At 36.4% G+C, this 25224-nt stretch overlaps 1 protein-coding gene across 3 annotated transcripts in view; it reads left to right on the top strand.

Moving 5' to 3' along the window:
• LOC106464687 (TBC1 domain family member 10A-like) overlaps positions 1-25224 on the top strand; it is a 134034-nt gene that overhangs the window by 72749 nt on the left and 36061 nt on the right. For all 3 annotated transcript variants that reach the window (XM_013924843.2, XM_022392456.1, XM_022392455.1), the window contains exon 8: positions 12685-12799. In XM_013924843.2, the coding sequence (XP_013780297.1) occupies positions 12685-12799 (115 nt within the window). The remainder of the gene's footprint in view (positions 1-12684; positions 12800-25224) is intronic.

Here is a 25224-nt window from a genome sequence, read left to right on the forward strand (position 1 = left end):
CACGTTGGGTTGTTACAGATGGTCGAGGACAGTCCTTAACATTCTGGGTGGCAACATGTTTTCCGACCAAACGGCTGATCACTGTGTAATGATAGCCAAGCTGCCTACCTATCGCCTTGAAGGACATACCAGCGGAATTCATGCCAATAATTTACCATCTCTGCGCCTCTGATATCCGTCTTCTTGCCATTCTTACTTAAAATGATTTTGCATTCAGAAATTCGGGACTTAAATACGGATTTGATGCACGAGAAAATAGTGCATATTGGACGTGAAGAAGGGAGCAAGTTGCACGTATTGAAAAAAATGCGCCTGATTTAAATGTCACACCTGAACGCTCACATCCTTTTAATTATGTTTGAAATTATGAACATTGCTCAACATCATGAAAATTAAACCTTATTTTCAATAAGCAATCCTGAAAAATATTTGGGGGTGCTTAACTTTTTTCCAGGTGTATAGTTCTAAGTATACATTTATGCTGTAAGTAAAAGTATTTATTACAAAAGAATCTATTGAAAGGATTGCTTGAAAACCATGATAACCAACCATATGTTTGTACTTGGTATTTGTATGAAATATTTTATTAATCAAAAATGCAATTAGGTTGCATTATTCTTTTGTATCAGTAAAGTTTGATAATTAAGTTTACTGTTTGTGAGATTGATACAAAATCCACATGAACCTCTGCTAGTCGCAGGGTCATTTACTCTTTATCTCTTTTGCGGTGGGCTTGGTATAAGATACACAAATTCATATACACATTTGCACATATTAAGTATTTATACTATAACTTTTAATGCAGTATGTGTATTTTCACAAAATTTGATAGACTTTTAGTAAACATTAAAAGTTTTTTGTACACAAAAAATCAGTTTTTTAATGAAGTATTTTTGCTAAAGATTTGTTTGTGAATATATTTAATCCTTTTTGTTACTAGTGCGAAGTTATTTTCATGTTCTGATTAAAAAACTATAATTCATCCCCAAATCTCAAATATCATTTGTGTAATCTCTAAAACCTCTTAAATGCATTTCAAATGTTTACTTTCAGTAAAACTTTATATTTTATCTGTTATCTTCTCTACCCTAACTCTATATGGGATCAGCCAATTCGACCAACCTTGTAACCACCAAAAAACAAATCTAAATAAATCTAAATTACCTTTTTTTTCTTTCAAGAATGACTTCCAATTGTAACATGACATTATATTTGTTTATTTTAAGTGGTTTTAAACTCGTAACAGGATACATCTATTTTACTTATATTTTATTGCCCTTTGAACGGATGTCTGACTACTGCTATTTGTGCCATTATAAGTTGTAAGTCACTTAAAGAATGTGGAGGTCACGTTATGCTGTCAAATTACATTGACCATGAGCTATTCCGAGTCCAAGCTGCTCACGTACATGCCTCACGAAACATTTTTATTATCTTATTATTATTATTATTTATTTTAACTAATCTAACCTTAACTAACCTAAAGAGACCCTTAATTTTACAATTAGACTGATATTCTACATGAACCTTTACTTGTTTAATAGTTTAATATTTGTTGATATGAAATCAACAGGAATTTGAAGAAGTAATTCCCTTTTTACTATTAGTCAGACATAGAAATAACAAAATTAAACAGAAAAATAGTGGAGAACTGTATTGATTCTGTATCAGACTCAGTGTGAATATCCACAAGTTGTTTAGGAGATCACTGTTTATTTAACTACTGATACAGAACTAATATGAACCTTCTCTATCTGTCTAGTAATTCTCTGATTAGATAGACACAATGGATACCTTTACTGTTTTCTTAGTAAATCACCATTTACAATCAGTCACACATAGGCTCAACAAGTACCTCCACAAGGTACCTGCAGAGTTTTTAAAACGTCTTAAATTGGTTTTTGTATTTATAAGGCCTTGTAAAGTCTTATGTATAGTGCTGAAGGCCTTAAAAAGTCTTAACCCTATCACAGACCAAAACATAATCTTCGAGCTTTCAGTAGACAAACATATTTAATACCAATAATAATATAATATTATTTTATTATTGTATCAAATATGTATGTCTAATGAGAACATGAACATTTCATTTTGGTGTGTGAATCAAAAACATTGACAAAATGCAATTGTTCCTGTAAAAGCCATTGAGATGCCTGGCATCCAGGCATGCACACCCAAGCAAGCTTGCACAGTGGATGTATTGCAAATGGGAATTCTTTTTTCATGTTCAGTGACCTGCATTATTAAGCTTCAACGTCAACTTGAAAGACTGTAGCATTTTTTATAGATCAATGAGGAAGAATGTATGTAATGACAAGTAGAGGAAGGATAGCAAGTTTTGAGTGGTTGAAGCAAGACATTGGCAGTAACTTTGAAGCTCATTACACAGTGCGTGTAAAGTCCTTCAAAATTGGAGTGATGAATGTAAAAGCATTTTGTTCCTGCATATATAGTGAGAAACATAAAGAAATGTGGATTCTCATAGTCACGTGAAATTGAATACCACTACTAGTTATATGTTCAGTACAACAGAGTCTGCAAGTGATCCTGCTAGGAACACAATTTCCACAATAAATCAGCTACCATGACAATCATATACCTATGCCATGCATTCAGTTCATTGGACATACTGAAAGCAGAGGTTTTGTGGAATTTTCATACTGTGTTTTGCCATCACTCATGTAACTCTAATAATAAAATTGGATCACTTTTCTTAGTTATATTTTCAGATAGTAAAGTAGCACTAGCTTTCTCACCTGGGAAAGACAAAATGGCATACTTGACATAGTTTGGGTTAGCACCGTTCATCAGAAAGCAACTAATTTTGCAAGTGGATGATGACAACTATGCTATGATATTTGATGAAAGCTTGAATAGGAAAAAAATAAACAGTTGGACTTACATATATGGTATGGAAGTGGTACACGTGTCCAATCAAGGTCATCACAAAGTCAAACACTATGAGAAAAAGTTTATCCGAGTTGAAAGATCTGGATGTAGTACTGGAAAATAACTTTTGAAGAACTTATGCATTTATTGCAGATTTCAAACATGTATAAAGTTGTTTGGAAAAACAGAACTATTTACACTGCCTACAAAAAATTATATATAGATAGAGGTTGTGACTGAAGAGGGAGGACGTTGAAAAGTTAAGATCTTTAGATTTCTGAAAGTTATTTAATATTATAATTTCTAGTAATTTGGGTTAAATAACACAATAATAACTAGATATGGTAAAATTGCTAAATGAAAGTAAGACAGTTAAAGTTTTAACTTAGAGTTTAGTGGTGTAAAATCTTACAATGTTAAAATAGGCTTAGTACGTGTAACGGTTCTTTAGGCTTAGGTATATTCCAACTTACTGGTAAATCTTAAAACAAGATAAATACATTGTTGTATTAAATAACTACAATCTAAAAACTAGTTTATTGGTTCTTAGTATTTTAGGAATTAACTTGTTTACTTGAATTTAGATCCATTAGTTTAAATTTAGCTTATAGATATAGGTAGGTTATAATATAAATCAGGCTGAATACATTTTATTATTAATGTTACATATATATATTGTTCTAATAATTTATTAAGTTCTGTATAATTAAAAATAAACTTTATTACTGTAGTGGGAAGACAAAGTAGTGATAAAAAAATGATATAATTAGTTCTTAAATGTTAGGCTTAAAAGTAACAGTGTTAACAATAGGCTACTGGTATTTGGTATTGAACATTTATTTTCAGGCTATAAGTATAAATACAATGGTTAAGACAAGTGTAGGAGTTGAGTGTTCACAGTTTGTTAGGTGTAATGGGGAACATTGAGTTGGTGTTATTTGGGAACTCTGAACTGGCATGTACTTTTAAGGAAGCTAGTAATGAAGATTTGCAATTTTTATGTAAAGTTTGTTGGTTGGAGGCTACCATAATTAAAGTAGAGGCAATAGATAAAGAGAAGTGTAGACTGTGGAAAATGGCAGCAGGATTTCAGGAGAAGCTTAAGTTTTTATATGCAAGGGATACATCAGCTAACAATGGCTTTCAGTGGTCAAATTGACCAAGCCCGTGTTGAAAGAGTTAATAGGGATAGAATATTAAAGAGGGGGAGTGGCTTTATATGTAAAATGTGAGTTACATCCTGTTGAAATTGGGGATATCAAAGATAATAGCAAAGAGATTGCATCCATTTGGGTTTCTATTAGTGGATATAAAGGGAAAAAGCTTTTAGTGGAAATTGTTCAGACCACCAAATGATACTAATGAAATTAAGTTCAAATCCAGTGAAAACTGTGTGTTATTTAGGGATGGAAGAAGAGTTTTTATATATAATGTTTCTTTTTATAAGAAGTTCAGTATCATATTTGGCTGTTGAAAGAATTTTCAAGTTTGAGAGAGAAATCAGATGTCCTGTTTCTGTATTGTGTTGATAGACAACAGAGTTGGGAGGGTTTGAAACCTTTCTTCCAGTTTTTATAGATATGTCCATGTGTTCACATGCTCTTACTTTATGGTGATGTTTGGTTTCACCAATGTAGTAGAGCCTTTACAGTCCCCACATGTGTATAAGTAGATGAGATGTGAACAATGGGCAGTCGGCAAACAATCTTTGTAGCCAAAAAAAATTTTAGTGTGAAATTGGGTTTCATAATAACTTTCAGGCCAATTTGGGGAGATTAAGTGTTACATAACTTTTTCCACTGTTTCGTAATAAGGGAGCTCTGTCTCCCAAGATATGGTAAGCAGGTGTATAAGGAAAGTTTGGGTACAGTGGGTATCTTAGGTAGTTTGACGAACAAATTAGTTAGGAATGAAGAAGTTATTTTCTCCAAGAAATGCATAGGGCAGCCATTTGGAAAGAGAATTGCTTGTATGGAAGTGAAACTGAGTGAAAAGACCAGTAAATGTGTTTTTATGATAGACAGAAATAGAAAAGCCATTAGCATCATAGTTAACAAGAACGTCCAGAAAGGGAATAGAATTATTATTCTCAATTTCATGAGTGAAGTGTATAGAGGGGGTGTTGTGAACTGAGATAGTCAAGAAAGCATTGGATATGATCAATATGGCAGAAAATAAGGAAAGTATCATCAACATATCTTCTGTAGAGAACAGGTTTGAAGCTTAAAAGACAATTGTCAGTCCAGTTCTGTTCATGGTGACAGAGCAAAATGATGGCCAGCATAGAACCCAGTGAGAAGCCCATAGCAATGCCATCTATTTGCTCATATAAAATATTGTTAAAGAGGACAAGAGGGTCTTTGGTCGAGAGTTCAAGCATAGACTTCAAATCAGACTTAGAAAATCCATTAACAAAAACGTTTTTAGCAAAGAGATTAGAAAGTGCAATGTTAATGGTTTTGTCCAGGGGAATATTAGTAAAAAGTGAAGTAATATCAAAGCTAGCCATCTTGTGATCTTTTTTTAGGGGGGAGATTGACTGATTTCACTGGAAAATTAGAAGGAATCGGGTGTTGTAAATTCATTCATAGTAAAAGGTTTTAAGATGGGTACAAGGAAATTAGTTACATTATATCTGTGAGTGCCTAAGCCAGAAAGTATAGGTTGGAGGGGGTGTCTGGTTTGCGAACTTTCAGCAGACCATATAATATTTCAGGTTGGGAACCTGTGGGATATAAATTATTATAAACACAATCAGAAATAATATTTCTTTTGCTTAGGTTTCTAAGAAATCTCTGGGTTTTCCCTTCAAGTTGTGAGGTATGGGTTAGTGGTTTCTTGTTTATAAGTTTGAACTTGTTGCAGATGTTAACTATGTTAAGAAAATGCTTGACATTCAAATCTGTACTTGAGCTCTTACCTCTCTTCTCCTATTTAACAATATTCTATATAAGCAAATAGAGACAGTAACTTTAAGTGAGCTTAAGAAAAAGCTTGATAAGTATATGAATGATAAAAGCTGGTTTTAAGATTTTGTTAAAATTATTTTAATTTAGTTTAGAAGATGGAATAGCTGAGATGGAGCAATAGGGCCCATGTTGTCCCAAAACATTGTTATGTTTTTTATACATATATAACTTTATTCATTTGTTATCTTATTTTTCTGTAATAGAGATTCAGTGCATAGGCAAACAAATTTGGAGAAGAGTAACAAAATGTCATGTTAGTAGACAAGGGACATGTGTTGTTAAACACATTGGTATTCGTAATGAATGCATTAAAAGTTGAATAAAGTTTGCTGTCCCTTAGATAACTTCTATGCAGAACCTGTAGTTCTGAAGGTACAATGCCCACCTCATGATCCTCAAACTGTCGATCTTGCACTTCTGAATGTATACAAGTGGTTGATGGTCTGTCTAGATGATGAACTCCTTCCCATGTAGGTAGTTCTGGAACTTCTGAATGGCAAATATGATGGCCAGACACTTGTTCAATCACAGTAATTATTTTCACTATTTGACAGCTTTTTACTTGTATAAGATACTGGAAATAGTCCATCTTCATGATCTTGTAAAAGTACTGCCCCTATTCTAATGTCGGAAGCATCAGCCTGGACAGTGAAAGGTTTATCGAAGTCTGGCATTCTAAGAATTGGTGAGCTTCCTAACATGTTCTTTAATTTCTGGAATGCCACCTGGTCTGGTTGTTCCCACTTCACCTAGTTTGGTAACCCGTTCATGGTCAGGTCAGTTAATGGTTCAGTAATTACAGTATAATTTGGGATGAGTTGCTGCTTAGTCATTGGAGCTAGCATATCTTGTATGTGGATTGTCTTCTCTTTTTCCATGGCTATCTGTTGGTTCCCAACTATATGTCCAACAAACTGTAGTAAAACATATCCGATGTAGGACTTGGATGGTCTGATGGTGAGGCCTGCTGCTCTCACTCACTGGAACAGTTGCATAAGTCTCTTCAGGTAGTCTTCCCATCTTGCAGTGTATGTCAAAACATCATCCACATAGTGCTCAATGTTGGTGGTGTTGCACAGCATCCCTCTCATTATGCAGTTGAATGTTGCTGCTAAGTTCACTAATTCAAATGACATTCACTTAAATTGGTAACATCCATCTGGTGTCACAAATGCTGTCTTCTGTTTAGATTCTGCCTCTATTGAGATTTGCTAATAACCTTTACTGAGGTTGATTTTTGAAAAGAACCTGGCTCCATCTAGCTTTGCCATGATGGCCTCTGGATTGCCCATAGGTTCTGAATTGAACTTTGTCACAAGATTCAGCTTTTGGAAGTCAAGCAGTTTGATCCGTTCTTCTTCTTCACGACTACAGCTGGTGAACAGTAGACTGAATTTGATGACTTGATAATTCCAGCTTCAAACATTGCCTCCACTTCCTGCTTTATCAGGTCTCTCATCGCATAAGGCATCTGATATGGATTCACAACTGGATCCTTGATCGTGGTCTCGATCTTGTGTTGTACAAAGTCTGTCTTTCCAGGTTTATCCTTGAAATTATATCTGCATATTGGCACAGTAGATCTTGTAATACTTTTTTTTGTTGTTTGCCAGTCAGTTCTTTGCTGATGTTGACATCTATATATGTCTCATCTCCACCCAGTGGTCTTGGGTCTAGTAGGTCCTCATGTTCTAAGAAAGGGTCACTCTCTTCTGGTTCTGCATCTATAACCACTGCACTTGCAACATCCATTTCCATTTTTAATAGCTGCACCTGTTAGATCTTCTTCTCTCCCAAAATACTTCTCCAACAAATTGGCATGGTAGATTTTGGTCTTTCCATTCACATTCACCTTGCAGTCCATTCTGTTGAGTACTTCCTTTACTTCTAAAGGTCCTTTCCATTGCAGAGTGAGCTTGTTGTGATCTGTGAGCAGCAGAACTAAGACCTTTTGTCCAACCTTGAAATGGCATTCTTGTCATAGAAATGTTTCTGACTGCCAGGAGCTGCATACAAACTGTGTTGAGCAAGTTTACTGGTCTCCTCCAGTCAGTTTCTGAGGTCTAACACATACTGATACATGTTCCTTATTTCTGACGCTTGTTCTCCAGTCCATAGCTCTTTCAATATTTGCATTGGACCTTGTACTGTTATTCCATACCATAATTCAAAAGGTGAAAATCCTGTACTTACCTGTGGGACTTCTCGATAAGCAAATAATACTGCCTGCGGGTACCTATCCCAGTCACGTGGTCTCTCATAGCACATCTTTCTTAGCATGCTCTTTAAAACTCCATTTATTCTCTCACAAAGTCCATTACATTTAGGATTGTACAGTGTGGTAAAAAGTTGCCAAGTACTGATGAGTCTGCACACTTCCTACATCAATTCTGAGGTAAACTGGGTTCCTCTGTCACTGAGGATTTCTCTCAGAAAGCCTACTCTGCAAAATATCTACAGGAGGGCTTCTGCTACTCTTTCTATCTCTATCTTTGCCAGTGCTGTTGCTTCTGGATAGTTGACTACTGTAAGCACATACCAGTTGCCTTTATCAGACACAGGCACTAGAGGTCCAGTCAAATCCACAGCTACTCCACTGAATGGTTCTTCTATGAGAGGCATCTTCCCCAATGGCACCTTGGCTACCTTTTCTTTGGGTAATGTTCTTTGGCAGATGCCACACGATCTGCAGAATCTATTCACCTCTCCTGTGACTCCTGGCCAGTGGAAGATACTGGTGATTATGTTAGCCATTTTCTTTGTTCCTAGGTGTCCTCCCACAATTGAATCATGAGCCAATTTCATCACTTGAGTTCGGTATACTGTTTGTACTATGATCTGTTTAACTTCCCCAGTACAACTGCTTTGATAGATTCTGTATAGAACTCTCTTCCGTTCCTCTATTCTATATGTATTTTTCCCTTTTGTTTTTTGCTTGACTTTCTGCCAGGCATTTTCTCAAAGTTTCTGCAGTGAAGGGTCTTTCTTCTGTGCTTCCTTCAGTTCCTGCAAATCTAATTTCGGGGTGTTGCCTTTTGACACTTGAAGGGCGTGTTGTCATGTTTGCTCTTCTTTTCTTGAGCTCTGATTGTGACAGCAGATGCTTCATCAAGCTTTTTTCTGCTTAGTTCCTCCAGATTTCTACTGTCTGGTGTGTTTCCTATTACCAAGTCGTGTATTGATTCCTTGATACACATGGCCTTAAGGTCTCCTACATAATGTGGAGTGTCCACCTTTATTTTTGCTATGGGGAACTTTTTCACTGTCACATCGATTAGCACACACAGCCGTACCTTATCTGTCATCTGATCATCAGATGTGAAACTAGTTCTCACTGTTGCACCACTGCACCCAGTGTTTCATAGAACCTTTACTTTCTTGTCCCCAACATTTTGGCGTATTATTATTTGTTGGCACCTCTTGATATTTGTCACATTCTCCTATTACTATTGGCACTGTTAATCCATTTGCTAATTTGAGCCAACCATTAGTCATGCACTGATCAATCATTCTCTTTTGTATTGAAACTGAGAAGTAGCCTTGGTTCTCTGTCTTCTGGCAGCAACATCCATAATGCCAATCAATCGTTTCTTCTTTCTTAGCACTGTCTTTGTAAATAGCTCCAGCTGCTTTATAGTGAGGTTTCAGCTGTTGTTTGCTGGCACTGGACTTGCACTCCTTTGCAATGTGTCCCGTTTTATAACAAACATAGCATCTTCTCTCCCTTCCATTTATTAACCTCCTGTCACCTTTGGTAAGCTCCTGCTTCTGGTCAGCCATTACTGGTTTCACATTTAACTGGACATTCTTGGACTTGCCAGTTATACTACCTCCATAGGCTTCCATATACTGTTCTACCAGCTGGATCATCTCATTTACGTCTTTTGGTGCTCCTTCCTTTAAGAACAGTGACATGTCATTTGAGCACTTTATCATGAACTGTTCTTGCACTCATAGGTTTGCCAATCCTTCAAAACTATTTTCACACCTAGCCATGTCAGTCCATCTGGTAAAATAATGCCGCACACGTGCCACAAACTGAAATACAGTTTCTCCAGTGTAGGGTTTGACTCCTCTGAAAACCTTCTTCAGTAAGTTCATATCATTTCAGTAAAGCTACTTTTAATTTATCATAATCCATGGCATCTTCTTATGTTATGCTTGCATATACTCGTAGGCCTTTTCCTGTGAGAAGTGGACTGAGACAGACTGCCCAGTCGCCTTTGTCTCAGTTCTGACTTTGGGCAATTCTTTCATATCTCTCCAGGAAAGCATCCATGTTGTCTTGATGTTCATTAAATTTGGGTAGCTTGGGTCGGCTGGCCCCGACTACCTTGTCATTCTTGGGTCCTTCATCCTTTGGTTGGGTGAGTTTTGCAATCTCAATTTGTGCTCTTATTCTCTCTATTTCTAATCTCTCCTCTCTCTCTTCTTTTTCAATTTGTATTCTTATTCTTTCTCTCTCTCGAGTTGCCATCTTTCCTTTCTCTCACTTTCTTTTCTTTCCTTCAATCTTTCTTATTTCAATTTTTATTTTTTCTTCTTTCCCAATTTATCTTTTCTGCTGCTATTCTTTTCTCTCAAGCTTTTGTTGTTGATTGACAAATTCTCGTAGTTCACTGTCTTTTAACTCAAAACATTCTCCAATTTATCAAATGTATAGCATGATTGTAATCTCTACACTATATGCAATACTACTACAGTTGTGCATAGATTGGCCTTCTTTTCTTCCAATGGCATTCACATTTTCACTTACTGCCATTTACCACTGTATAGATCCTGTCGCGGACGCCAATTTGTGAGGTTATGTTTTTGTGGATTCTTATACAGTATGTGTCTGTGACTTGTTGACAGTAAAAGTAACTATGAATGAACAGCATGCACCACACTTGTTTCAAATCAACATATATATATATATATATATATTCAGAAACAAAATGCATACAAATATATCAGCACAGTCATACACCTTGTCTTGTCCATAGCTTTTCCTCCACCTCCTGATTCTTTATGCTCTGCTGGCCCACTTTATATCTTGGGTCGCCATCACCCCTTCACTTTCAGTTCCAACCTGCCACTCCATACTCTCGATAACAGCGAGTCACGAATGCAAAACACAACATCAGAATTAGAAAACAAAAAAAATATAACAATAATCATACAACACAACAAATCAATAATAGTTTTTTATTAAGGGTGGACAAGGCAGATGGCCTAACATTGCTTTGCTTTAACAAAACAAATTTATCTAACAAAATGATGGTTCTGTCAATGGTAGTCAACACAGTCTTTAACTGACCTATAAAACAAATAAAAAAGAAGGCCACTTTGAGATAAGCTGCCTTGGCTTTGTTTTCTCCTGTTGGTTCTTTGAATGTGTGATGTTTTGGGCTTTTTCCTGATTCCTTTTGAACCTGCACCTTACTTGATGACTGAAAGGTAAAAGAGCGAATTTTTAGTTTTCTCTCCATCCATGGAAACTGTGGTTCATGCTGGAAGGTTTACTTCTCAGTTACATGAAGAGTCATTTGGAAGCATTTTCTGACTCTCAAATCGTACATCTGCTCCTCGAATTTTTGGGTTCTAAGGCAGAGTTTGCAGTTACCCTGAATAGATCAATGTCCCCTGCTGGGAAAAGGTAAGTTTATGGATTTTCAACTCTAAAATCCAACATTGTGTTTTCCTTTCACTTTACTTTGTTGGAAGACTCTCAGGATCACCAACTTCATTGTTGATGAGCTGGATCCATTGTTAGCATGCACATTGGTTCAATTTTTGGCTTTTTCATATCTCCCTGTGTTTGTTGGAGGCTTGAATTTCATCGGCTCCTACAGGAGGACATAGTTCAACTCCTGTTTGTGGGTTCCAACTCCCGACATCAGTCCTTCAGTAACTTAGCACCCAGAGTAGATTCTGTTTGTATCCAAATAAAATATCAAAGGAAATATGGTAATAATTATCAATTAAGTTGAAACTGATTAAATATATAAAATATAACTTTTTCATGAACACTGAAAATAAATCGAAATTCAGTGACAAAAGGAAGTATTTTTATATTTTTTTGAAAACTGTGCATCACAAGAAAGTTTTGGAAGTTTCATAACATTAAATTTCACAAATGATAGTAAAACTAAATTAAATTATTTTAATTTTTTAAAGCTGAACTTAGGTACTGCTTAGTTTTTTCTCAGTTTCACATAATTTGGTTAAATAATTCCATTGTGAAAATGATAAAAAATCGATGAATATCAGTGGCCTGAAAAAAGGTTAAATTGTTTTATTGCTCAGGTTGACCACTTTGTACCAACAGGGAAATTATTAAAGAAATCAAATAGTTTTAATATATTAATTTTAAGTGTTTAGTTGGAAATTACAAAAAGAAATATTGCATGTTAATAGTTCATTGACACATTTTATTTATATTTGTTTTTAATACTTTGTAACATTCAATAATGTTTTCTTTTAAGATGTAACTTGTGCATTAGATAAACCATTACGTAGGGAATAGGTCTAAACTTAAACTTCAGTGACAGTATTGTAAGAATACATGGTACTTTTAGCCAGTAGATACAAGTTTTGAATTACCTTCATATAATTGAACATAGCTTTTGAAAACAGTTTAATCTTAAGATATTATTACTTCTATATGAAAACTGTACAAGTTGAAAAATGGTTCCTTTTTTACTTTTTGTGATAGCATAAAATAATGTAATGAAAATTTTTTATGCTCTTGTTCATAATTTTTCGTAAGACAAAACATGAGTCATTTCATAATGAAATATAAAAAGAGTAAACTATTTTTTCTGAAAGATGTATTCTCTTTTAGAGAAAACAGGCTGTGGAGCCAATTCTTTACATGACTGAATGGCTGATGTGTATCTTTTCTCGTACACTACCATGGTCTTGTGTTCTAAGGATATGGGACATGTTTTTGTGTGAAGGTAAGTTAATGTGGATAGCTTCAAAATTTAAAGAGAATATAATAAGTACACAAAGGTACATTTATTTTATACTTTCACCTTCACATTATTTGTTTCAAAAGAGTGTTTAAAGCTGTGTATCTGTTATTTTAACTAGAGCTCTTATATGTTTTTAAAGGTTTTTGTTTTTTATGAATATATTAAGCTCACATCAGATATGAAACTCCATACCAGACCCATCCCAAAACATGAAAAAATAAAGAAGAATGAATCTTGTAAGACGTAAGGAAAGCTATAGCAACTCTAATTTTCTAATAAGAGAGAAGATTGTCGGAGTTGTATACATATATGAAGACTAGAGATGCTATAGTTAAACTGAGGAAATACTATAGAAATTAACTTCAGAAGTAAAGACAAAACAGATTGATTAATATTCATCTCTGAATGTAACTTGTGAATAGAGCTGGGCAATTACATTAGATTAATATTTTTATAACACCACACCCCCTACAAAATCGTATAAATAAAAAAATAGAGTATATGCTACCATTTTAACTTTTTCAACTACTACATTTTTCTAACACAATATTTACTATTATGTTTCATATTGATTTGTTTGTTTTTCAGTAATTTTTGAAATGCTCCTGATGTCATATGATAGACCTTTTCTAAATATCACTACTTGTGATAAACATTTTTTTCTTTCCCAAAATACATATTTCCCCTTAAGTTTTATGGACATTTTTTACTTGGCAGATAAATTGTTAATGTTGACTGAATACTATCTCATGATCACCATTGTTTGTTTTTGAATATTCAGTAATCCCACAGTGATCTTCTCTAAATTAAATAAATTGATAATTGAATAAGGAAAACATGTTATACTATAACAATAAGGGGTAATAATGTTTTCATTTAAAACATCTCAGGATTACAATTACAAATAATTAAGTAGCCAATTAGGCAATTTATTTATGTATGTTGTTTGAATAGGATAAACACAAAAACAATATTTAATAAAGTGTTATAAGGGGAATTCCTTTTAGAAGCAGGCAAAGCATTATTATAATCAGTCATACTTCCCATAAGACATTATATTAGGCATATTATATATTTTTTAACACTACTTTCTTAATCTATTCCATTAAGTATTTTAAAGAATTAGAAGAGTGTATAATAGTAGTATTCCAACTACTACTGTGTTGTTGTATTATCCCAATCAGCCCGAAGAGCTCTGGATTGTGTGAAATGTGTCATCAACAATGGACATGACAAATATAGTGTGGATGGAATACTGTTATTATACACTGTTCTAATTCATGAAAATCTCTAAAAAATTAGAATGAGAATGTACTGTTAAAAATTATAATAGGCCTAACTTAATGTTTTATGACAAATATAATTGATATTCAATAAAGATTTGAGTCATCACAGTATTTTGCAATCACTTTCATACTCACTAATTGTTTAAGTAAACATATCTGATTTGATGACAATTTTATTTTATTTGGTGAACATAATAAAAGAACCTCATATTTACAGATATTACAACACAATTAAACCATATAATATTTATTTAAAAATATAAACATCACAATTTTAAACAAAGTACCAGACATCAAAAAATACTTTTATTAAGCTGTGCAATCTCCATTCATGACTTCTTTGCTTCATACTGTGTATATATTCTTGTCTATAGGTAGAATACTTAAACCTGATATTGACAAAATATTTTTCATACATTGTACATTTGTTACTGTATTAAACTTTTAATGAGGTTTCTTTCTTACTCATTCAACCTATCTCTAAATTGTATAAGCTTATCTATCTTATCTCAAGTTATCTGAAGACAATATTTGTTGCTTTCATAGAGGTATAATTTAACACACATATACTTTCACAATTCACAAGGAAAAGAGCAGACCTGACATGGTCAGGTGGTTAGGGTGCTCAACTTGCAATCTGAGGGTCACAGGTTCAAATCCTCATCTCACCAAACATGCTTGCCTTTTCAGTTGTGGAGGCATTATAATGTGATGGTCAATCCCACTATTTGTTGATAAAAGAGTAGTCCAAGAGTTTGTATGAGTGGTGATGACTAGCTGCCTTCCCTCTAGTCTTTCACCGCTAAATTAGTGGCAGTTAGTGCAGATAGCCCTTGTGTAGGTTTTAACGAAATTCAAAACAAACAAACACAAGGAAAGGAAAGTTCACAGAAACTAAAAAAACAGCTTTAAACTTGTATACTTACTATATTAATACATGTTAGTATAATTCTTGCTCTATCAAATCATATTTAAACTTTCTTTATAGCTGCTTTCAAAGCTTCATTTTATTAGTAAGTGATCAAACTATTTTATGTGGCACCATATTAGGGTTTCAACCAAGGCCTGTACAAAATGTAAGGGAAATGCTTGAAAATCAAGAAATGGATAATATATTCTTAAGGAGTAATAGGTTCTTAGTAAAAATAAAGTTGTTCTTTTGGATGGGGAGGAAACTTTTTTATAAAAAAATCAACAAGCAAGTTGTATTCTTTATGGACAAAACTCTTTGCATTTGTGCAGAAGTGAAAATATTAACTTTTATCTTCATGAATTACACTAAATAAATGTCAGAACATGACAAAATATTGACTTAAAAATATTTTTGAGGTAAAGTAGTTTGAATACTTAAAATTAACTTATATAATTGTCTTAAAACCTTGTGGTGAAAATATGTAAAAAGCTAAAAGAAGTCCTATCTTCAGGTACAGAAATATAGCAGTAGGCTATTTTGTTCATCCTAAATGTTTATACATGAAAGTGTATCATACATTCAAAACTGTATATCAACAATATGAAAACATCTTTCTTGCATGTATTATAACTTCCAAGTAATGAAAAAAATCAATTTTGTAACAAGTATAAGTTATAAGAGCTACAGATGCCCTAAGCAATACTGACTTTAATTAAAACAAATCGTTAAAGTGTAGAGTACACGCACATAACACATTGTTAGTGTCTGAAAAAAACCAAGGTGCATAAATGTTCCATGCTAACATTTAATTCACATTCATATTGTTATATTCATTTAGAAATATTTGCTCAGTGGTAAGTCTGAAGGCTTATAATGATAAAAACTGTTTTTAGACACTTGTGGGAATCACAGCACAGATATCTTATTGTGTAACTTTTTCTTTAACAACAAACAAATAAAATAATCAGTTATTGCCTAAGGTCATAACCAAGTTTTTGTAAACTCCAGTTATGTTGACTTCAAAAAACTGGAAAAAAAAACTTTTATGGTAATTAATACACCAGTCAAATATAACACTGACGTTTAATATTTCTCTTTGATATTATTGGCTGTTTTTATAAATTTCTGGAAAAAAGAGGGTTTTGGACACCCCCCCCCCCAAAAAAAATTTCTGATATGATATCTTACCTCCGCTCACAAAATAGCTTTTCTCTATTAGTACTGCTCACTATCGACACAAATTTTCAATGCTTGCCACTAGCCTTCCACCTCCTGCTTCTGCATATCCACATGTAAATTAATATGCAGCAGCTCTCCACCAATAGGAGCAGGACACAACCCCTATCATAACCAGTGACATCTCCACATTTGCACTCCTTAATCATTTCTCGATTGGTAGTAGCACTGTACAGATGTGCATGTTTTTGTTCACAAATTTGTCAAAGTTTTCCTTTATATACTACAAACTCTTTGCTGTGTTTTTATTTCTTTATTAATAGGGACCTTTTTGCTAGTGTATTGTAGATCTCACTTTGTGGTGAGTGGTGCCTGAGCAGGTATATATATTTTTTTAAATTCTGCACTGTCCATCCTGTGACCATGCTAGATTTCTTTTACATTGTAGCTCTTCCTACCATGGACCTGATGTACAATTCCAGATGTCAACAGGTGTTGGATGTGTCTTCGTTCAGTTGTCATCTATGCTGAAACAATTACATTGCAGGATTAGGTTACGCACACCGTAGAGATAGGGTGTTCCACAGGACTGCTAGTAGTTCTCTCTAGGGGTATTTTGCTTCATAAATATGTTCATCCCAGACCATACACACATGGACACACGAGTAAAGAAGACAGGAATTGCTACCCATCTCTGATGCTCCGTGGCATTGAGACTCTTCCTACCACGGACCTGACATACAATTCCAGATTCCACCAGGTGTTGGTTTATTGAGTCCATTGACATGGTAACTCTGCTTTTCAAAATAGAGTAATGCAGTCCTCTGGACTCTCCAATGCATTTTACCCTCCATTCTTCTAGTGGAGTATGGGAGCCCTTGCCACTTACTAGTTCCTAACTGCTGGGGTGGTGAACCATGGAGGCCTGTCTTCCTTAGTAAGGCATCATGCCACTCAGTTGGTAGTATGGTGGTGGCATTCTGTGGGTGTCAATGGCATATAGCACTTTCTACCACAGACCTGATCTACAATTCCAGATACTGCCAAGTTATGGTTGTAGCACCACATCATATTAATGTATACATATCTGACAGATTGCTTTTTCCCACTGTGGCATTCCTTCTTCCTACCATCCTTCAAATGTGCATTCCTGGTGGGTCTGGTACTGGTTGTAGGTGGCCCGGTCGTGATTAGGATCGTGTGGATGGCATGATGTCCTTCCTACCACAGACCTGATGTACAATTCCAAGTACCGCCAGGTTTTGGTTGAAGCACTCTACCATGTCATTACTATATGTATATGGCAGTTTTTCCTCAGGCTAAGAGGTTTCTACTACCTACTATACTCCAGGTGTGGTTCCTGGGGGTCAGGTGTTGATTGGAAATGCTGGTAGGTATCCCTCCTACCTCAGACTGAATGAAAAATTCCCAATGCTGCCAGGTTTTGGACTGAAGATGCACCCAGGTTTGTGGTCCCTCAATACCGTCTGCTGGATGTTGGTTCCTGACAGATCTGGTATTGGTTGTAGCTGGACACAGCATGTGTATTTCCACTTGTGTACAGCCAGTTACCCTCCAACTACTACAGCTACAGCATGGAAAACCATACCCAATGCCGCTAGGTTTTGGACCAGAGATATCATCCTCCCAGAGCTTTCCTCCATCCTGCCATCTGCTGGATGTCAGTTCATGGTAGTTGGTTGGGTTGGAAATGTGCACAAGTGGAGACAGATTTTGGTATGAAAGTTCATCTTCCCTACCAATTTCTGTTTCTAGGTGAAGAGATAAGTGATCCTCTGCATACCATGGAACTGTTGGATAAGATCAAACTACCACTATGTTCTGTCGTTCCCTAGCCACTCGACACCCAGGGGTCCCATTAATTGTTAATATATGTTATGGGATTCCTTCACATTTTTCCATCTTTTATGTTTGCAACACAATCATAAAAGAGTGAAGAGTATACCTGGATCAGATGTGGTGCAGTCTCCTGCTGAGGGGGGTGAGATATTTTATTTTTTGGTTCCTCACCTAATGGTTTCTCTTTAGGTGCTTCCTAAAGTAGGATCATTATTTCACTGCCCCTCCACTGGTTCAGTGTGGGATTCTAGTTATTTTGTGAGAGGAGGTAAGATATTGTTTTGGAAGTTAACATTTTCCTAAATTGAAAGTGTATTTCCGATAAATACTTACCTCCGCTATCGTTTCCCACCCAGCCTCCCCACTTCTGGTGATATGTGGTATAGGTTTTCTGACCAACCTCTAAGTGATTCCTGAGTGCAACTGTGGAGAGAACCCTGTTGTGTCATGCTCCTATTAGTGAAGAGCTTCTGCATAATTGTTTACATGTAGTTATGCAGAAGTGGGAGGTGGAAGGCTAGTTGCAAGCATTGAAAATTTGTGCCATTAGAGGGTAGTACTAATCAAGAAAAGCTATTTTGTGAGAGGAGGTACGTATCTATTGGAAATACATTTTCAGTTTAGGAAAATGTTAACTTTCATCTCGTTTATTATTATCATGACATTAATCAATTAGTTGATGTGACTGTATAATTGCTGCTCATACATGATCAATGAAGTCTCCCAGCTCTACTTTTAAATCCACAAACTTTCTTTTGTTCTTAACATATTTTCATTGGATGCATTTCCCAATATTCTGAAATAAACTCACACTTTTGGAAACAACAATGATTATATGGGGTATTTTGTGCATACTCTAATTATTGACCTCTACAAATTGTAGTGTCTACAAAACCATGGTTATACCTTGGAAATGTAAACTTACAGATAACATAAGAGTTAATCATTTTTTTAATTCTATAGCATGTTTCTCTGTCTGTGGTAAAATACAATAAACTATTTCTTTAGTTGTAATACATTTACTAATTTTAGAGGTGTAAATATGTTTTAATAATGCTGGCAATTAGATGTAGAGGAAAACTATTTGAGTTCAAACAGACTTTAATTCATATTTTAATACATTAAGATAATAAAGTAGTCCGTTTTTTGCTGTTTTTTTTCAAGGTTTTATGAAGGAGTGATAAATACGAAAAATATTTCATAATTAAGAATGTCAATCAAGTGAAAACTTATTGGATATATATGGAAAATTTTCCTCAACATTTAAAAAAAACAAATTCTAAGGCCAAAGGAATTAAGAATGTCAATCAAGTGAAAACTTATTGGATATATATGGAAAATTTTCCTCAACATTTAAAAAAAATAAATTCTAAGGCCAAAGGAAGTATTTTTTTATTTGTTTCAAAATAGTGTCCCTACAAAGTTTTGGAAGTTTTATGACATTAGCTTTAGATTTTAGCATGTAGAATTTATGAATTAATGCTTGTTTTGTAGTCTCTATGACTTATTTAAAATATTTGTCTGTACAAGTATCTTTTGATGACTGCTGTCGAAGATGACTTTGTTATATATCCATCATTCGAACATTTCTTTTTTATGCTGTAGTAAGACTTGTTGCCACTTGATTATATTGAGAACTGGAAAGCAGAAACATGTTAATAACTGTAGATATTGATATTTATTCTGTAATTGTCTTGAATCTATTTATTTATATCCTTTTTGCAATATTCTATATCCACTGACTAAATTGACTAAATATACAAATAAAATGTATAATTTGTTTACATGCATTTATAGTCACTCTCCAAAAAAGCTACTATGTTATATTTATCCATTTTATTTGGAGGGAACACCCAGATAATAACAATTTCAGAACCACTTTTTCGACCTTCTTTGTTGACTTATATACTCTGTATTCCAATACAGTATTTCCCTCACAAGATTAGTTATTCTTGTTAATTGCTGTCCTCTACATGCAACCTTTTTCTTTACGCATGCCACAATCCTTCTGCTCCCCCCCCTATTAGAATTAAGTGATTCCAAAGTGTCTCTCATGTAAATCATCATGCATCACAACTCTGCCAATAGGAGCATAGTATACTCACATGACACATGTGACTCCCTCTGTGCACCTCTACCAAACTAGTTCTTTCGTTTAGCAGTACTTGTGTTTGGACGTTTCTTTTTCTTTTTACTTTATTTACACAGTTTGAGGTACAGTTTCTTCTCGAAGTGGTATTACTTTATAAATTACCCAGTTTTCTTTCGAATTACCTTAATTCTAACTCATTATAGTCACCTTTTTTTATATACATTTGGCTTTTTGTCATCTCTTGAAGAAAAACGTGAATTCTGAAGTCAGTGTCACCACTTTGCATGTCTCAATTTTGACAGGGATTTTATCTCAGCCCTTATATGTAAGCAACCCCCACAGGAGATTTATCAATGTTTATTCACAGGGGAGATTGAACGTTACATGGGTCAACCTCTATGTCCTGAAATTGCCCCACTTTCTCCTGAATATGTTGAACCTGTTCAAGCTGATGAGGACTTCGATCGCCTGTTTTCACCTCCTGAATTTGCCATGCCTTTTCATACCTTTCCTGCAGATTCAGTTTGGCTTTCACCTTTTTTTTTTGGAATTTATCTCTCAGATATGTGATGTTTTATCCCTCGCCCCTATTTCTTACAACCCACATCCTTCCTTACTGCATGAACATTCTTCCTAACCCTATTGGTCCCCCCTGACATTTGCCTCCCAGATAAACGAAGACATTAGCATGCCTCTTCCCCCACTGGTTTTGGATCAGTCTGCCCTCACTTATAATTGTGCACTGTCCTTATCTTGACCAGCGACTGTTGGGTTCTGTTTTACCCATTTGGGGAGTGGGCCCCAAATCTCCTATTAGTTTAACCCGTGCCCAATTTTCCCGCCTATGTCTTACCCTCACGACTCTTTTGTGGTATCTTTCCACTATTCATCTCCTATCTTAGGCTATTCAAAGAACTTTTAAAGGATTTTCTGGGAATATCCTATCCCTCCTTACTTTCACCTTGGCTGGTTTGTCGTCTTTGGATCTGGCTTTTCATACGTAGTTTCTCTGTTGTTGGGACCTTCTGGGCCAGGATGCTGTCTTATTGAGGGTCCATTTATGTACACCTTATCTCTGGGATTTATGTATGGCCCTGTTTTTATGGTGTTTCATCTTTGATACAATCCCGGAGTCTTTAGAATCTCGGGTGGTGTCAGTTCAACAACAGTCTACCCTTTCCCATCTGGTAGCCTGTTTGACTCGGTCAGAGCCAAGTGTGGCACCCATTATGGTTTTCCATCCTTCTCCTTCCCAACCCTTACCTGTCCCCCCTTCACATCACATCACTAACAGTACCAGTGACTACCCTGTAGGCTCTGGTCCAGCGGGAGCTCGACTTGTGGTCTTTCTTCATCAGTGGCACCCTTTCATCAAAGATGTTTAGGTTCTTCAAGCTTTTTTGGAAAGATTTGAGATCCCATTTCTTGCCATACCTCCCTTGCATCATGTACTCGTTTCCTTCCCTCCATTTTGGGATCGTGTTGTTTGTCAGCATCTGTCACAGGCAGTTCAAGACCTCCTCACTCAACAGGTTATTGAACCTGTTCCCCATCATTCACCGGGTTTTGACTCCAGAATATTTGTTGTTCCCAAGAAAATTGGGGATAGGGGGGCCTGTCATCGATTTGTCCCACCTCAATCACTTTGTTCACCTTTTCTGTTTCACCATGGAATTCTATCTCACTCTCTGGTGGGCATTTTTTCTAGTCTTATGGATGACCAAGATGGACATTGCCAATGTTTGCCTGCATATTCCAGTCTCATCCATATCTTTGGTTTGTCCATCACAGGTTGATATACTAATTTTGCACCCTGCACTTTTCCCTGGGGCTGCGTTTCCATTATTATATGGACGAATGGCTTCTTCTGGCCCATTCTGAACTAGAATTCGCCAGTCATACTCTTCAACTTCTTCAATTGGCTGCTCAGGTGGGCTGGTTAATCAAGAAGTCCTAACCAATACCTTGTTCATTTGGGTGTCTTTTTCAATACTCACTTCAGTCAAACCCACCATTCTCCTCTGTGACTTTGTTCCATGAAATTGTTAATTTGCCATGCCCTGTCTGCTCCCTCACTTTCTGCAGTGAGGTTCTATCACTTTTGGGGATGTGGTCTTCCATGACACCACTGGGCCCCTAGGTCATGCACATATGCATTTCCTGCAGTGGATGATCAATGAAACCTTGCTCAGGATCCCTTGGCTGCTCTTATTACACTTCTTCCTTCTCCAGTGAATGATCTGCTTCGGTGGTTGGACAAGACTCGTACATCAGTGGGTATCCCACTTCCTCCTCCTCATAAAGATTTACATCTATTTATGGATGCATCCCTTCAGGGCTGGGGTGCATGGATCAATCACCAGGAGGTTTTGGGTCATTGGTCTGTCAATGAGAAGTCCTTACATATCAACATCCTCGAGCTTCTAGCCATCCATCAGGCTTTGGATCACTTCCTACGTCTCACCTGAAATTGTCTGGTGATGATTCATTCCAACAATTCAGTGGTGGCACCTGGTAGAGACCCCTCTGTTTTCATACATTGGATCTCCTCTATCGGGCCCACATGCACCACGTTCATCTAATTGCATGTTCCAGGTGCTTTCAGTCTCGTGGTGGATCATCTTTCTCACCCTGACAAGATTTATCAGATGGAGTAGTCCCTCGATCTTCTCGTTTTCCAGTGGCTTTGCAATCATTGGGGTTTTCCTCACATCGATGTATCTGCCACCACCCTGAATCACAAATTACCCCTTTTATGGTCCCTGGTGCCTCATCTTCAGGCTTTTGTTATTGATGCTTTCAGCCAAGATTGGCCTTACAAATTCCTATGTGTTTATCCTCCTAACTGATTGCTTCATTGGGTAGTTTTCCTAATCCCTACCACTCTGTGCCAGGTCCTTATCATAGCTCCATATTGGCTGGCTCAACCATGGTTTCCTCGCTTACACCAACTTCAAATATTCCCTCTTTTATCCCTCCCCTTATTCTCTGTCCTCTTTTGTCAGCCCCAGTCACCAGTTCTACATCCCATTGTTCATGTCCTCCATCTTCATGACTGGCTTTTGTCCAGTCCTTGATGTGGAGATTGGGTTTCTCTCATCATGTAGCTTTCCATTTGGCTCAGTCCATACATCCTTCTTCCATGGAAGTATATCAACAGAAGTGAAAAGTCTTTCACATGTAGTCTCATGCTGGGAGAATTCCAGCTGCTCAACCTACTGTGGCTGATGTGTCAGAGTTTCTGATGTGGCTTTTTGACTGGGGGTCTTTAGGCAGCCTGGTCTAATACATTTCATCTTTCTCCTTATCATAGAGTCTTTGATTCACCTATCCTTACATAGTTAATCTGTTTCTTCTGGATATGTTGTCTTCCCCAATGACCTACTTTTCTGGACTGGGATGTTAATGTGGTCCTCCATTCAAACCTCTTTCCTCGTGTTCTGTGTTTCATCTTTCTCCTCTTGGCCTGTGGTCATTGACAGTCTGACTTGTTCACCATGGACGTTACTTGCACACTTTACCTCCATACCTATTTTCTCCTTTATCTGGTTCATTCCTTCCTCCCAAAAACCTTGGTGGCTCATGAGGGTAACTCCTCCTTTTTCCCTATTAATCTTCTTTCTATTTCTCATTTCTTCCCTCATTTCAATCCAGATATTCCTATGTCCAGTGCGTGTCCTTCATTGGTATATTGCTCACACGGCTTCCTTCCATGATTCCCAATCATCCCATGGCAATCATCTTCATCTAATGATCTATCCCCTTCTACCCTCACCAGTTGGGTTTGTCATTTGATACAGTTGGCTTATTCCACATAGTTCTTATAGGAATTTGTTCAGAGTTACTTCATGTCAGATTTGACACCTCACTTTTTTCCTCGCTTCTCGTCTTCATCAGCCATTGAAGGAAATCCTGCATTCAGGCATGTGGACCACACCTAACACATTCATCTCCCATTATTTACATCATATCTTGGTTTCAGCCTTCTTAGGTTTTTGCCTTTCACCTGTGACTGTTCTTCAAACTCCGATGCTACTCAAAGGCTTTCTTTATTTCAGATGCCCATCTTTTATACCTTCATTACATGGATCCTGCTCTGTGGCAAGTGGTGCCTGGCCAGATATTCTACAATTCCAAATCCCCACTTGACTCATGCTTTCCATTCCATGGCTTCACTATGCTCACCGTTGAGGTGGAGTGTTTCACAAGATCGCTTGAAGTTAAATAACCTCCCAATGTTTGCTTCATAAGCTTGCTCCTTCCAGACCGTACCACCCATTGAATTCCTGGGTAAAGCAGAAGGGTATAGCTGCCCATCCTTGCAATGCCTTAATTGAATAAATCTGGATGGTCTGCTTTTCAAAATAGGATTTTGTGATGACCCATTGCACTGTCTCAGGTGATGATGTTCCTCTGGACTCTCCTATACATTTTCACCCCCTTTCTTTGAGTGAAGTATGGGAGTCCTTACCACTTACCTGTCCCAAGCTACTGGGGTGGTCAAACATGGAGGCATCCTGCTGAATGTGTACCACACAAAACAGACAATACTATTCACTACAGAGTATGGTGGTGGTGTTCTGTTAGTGTAGATGATGTGCTATCCTCCAATATGCGTTATACAATTATTATGGAGTGAGATATTGAATTGCAGTTCACCCCTTCGATTGGTAGCTCTCATCCTACCCCTGCATGGATGTCAGTATTTTGCTGATGGGTTTTAGATTTAGAATGAACCAATCAACATAAGTCCTCATGTATGTTCAAGGTTGTCTATCTTCCTACCTCAGTTGTGCTCCACCTGTGTTGTGGGTCACAGTGGGGGGTAAGGGGAATTATTTTGGTTTCATCCTTTGCTATCTCTCGTGTACCTTTGTCCAAGGATGTTATTGATTACTGGATGGTTCTGGTCACTTTTGCTCTTGGGGGAGTAAATTTTGTTTTCATAGACATCTTTTCAATACCAGATGTTGGGTTCCCGGATTGTGATATTCCTCAAATTACATGTGTCGTGCCCTGGAGTTGGAATGGTTTTAGTTTCCCTCCAGTCTGGAGTGCTTGAGGCGTTGACAGTATGATT

Source organism: Limulus polyphemus, unplaced genomic scaffold, assembly GCF_000517525.1.
Source record: "Limulus polyphemus unplaced genomic scaffold, Limulus_polyphemus-2.1.2 Scaffold1719, whole genome shotgun sequence".
Taxonomy (NCBI): Eukaryota; Metazoa; Arthropoda; class Merostomata; order Xiphosura; family Limulidae; genus Limulus; species Limulus polyphemus.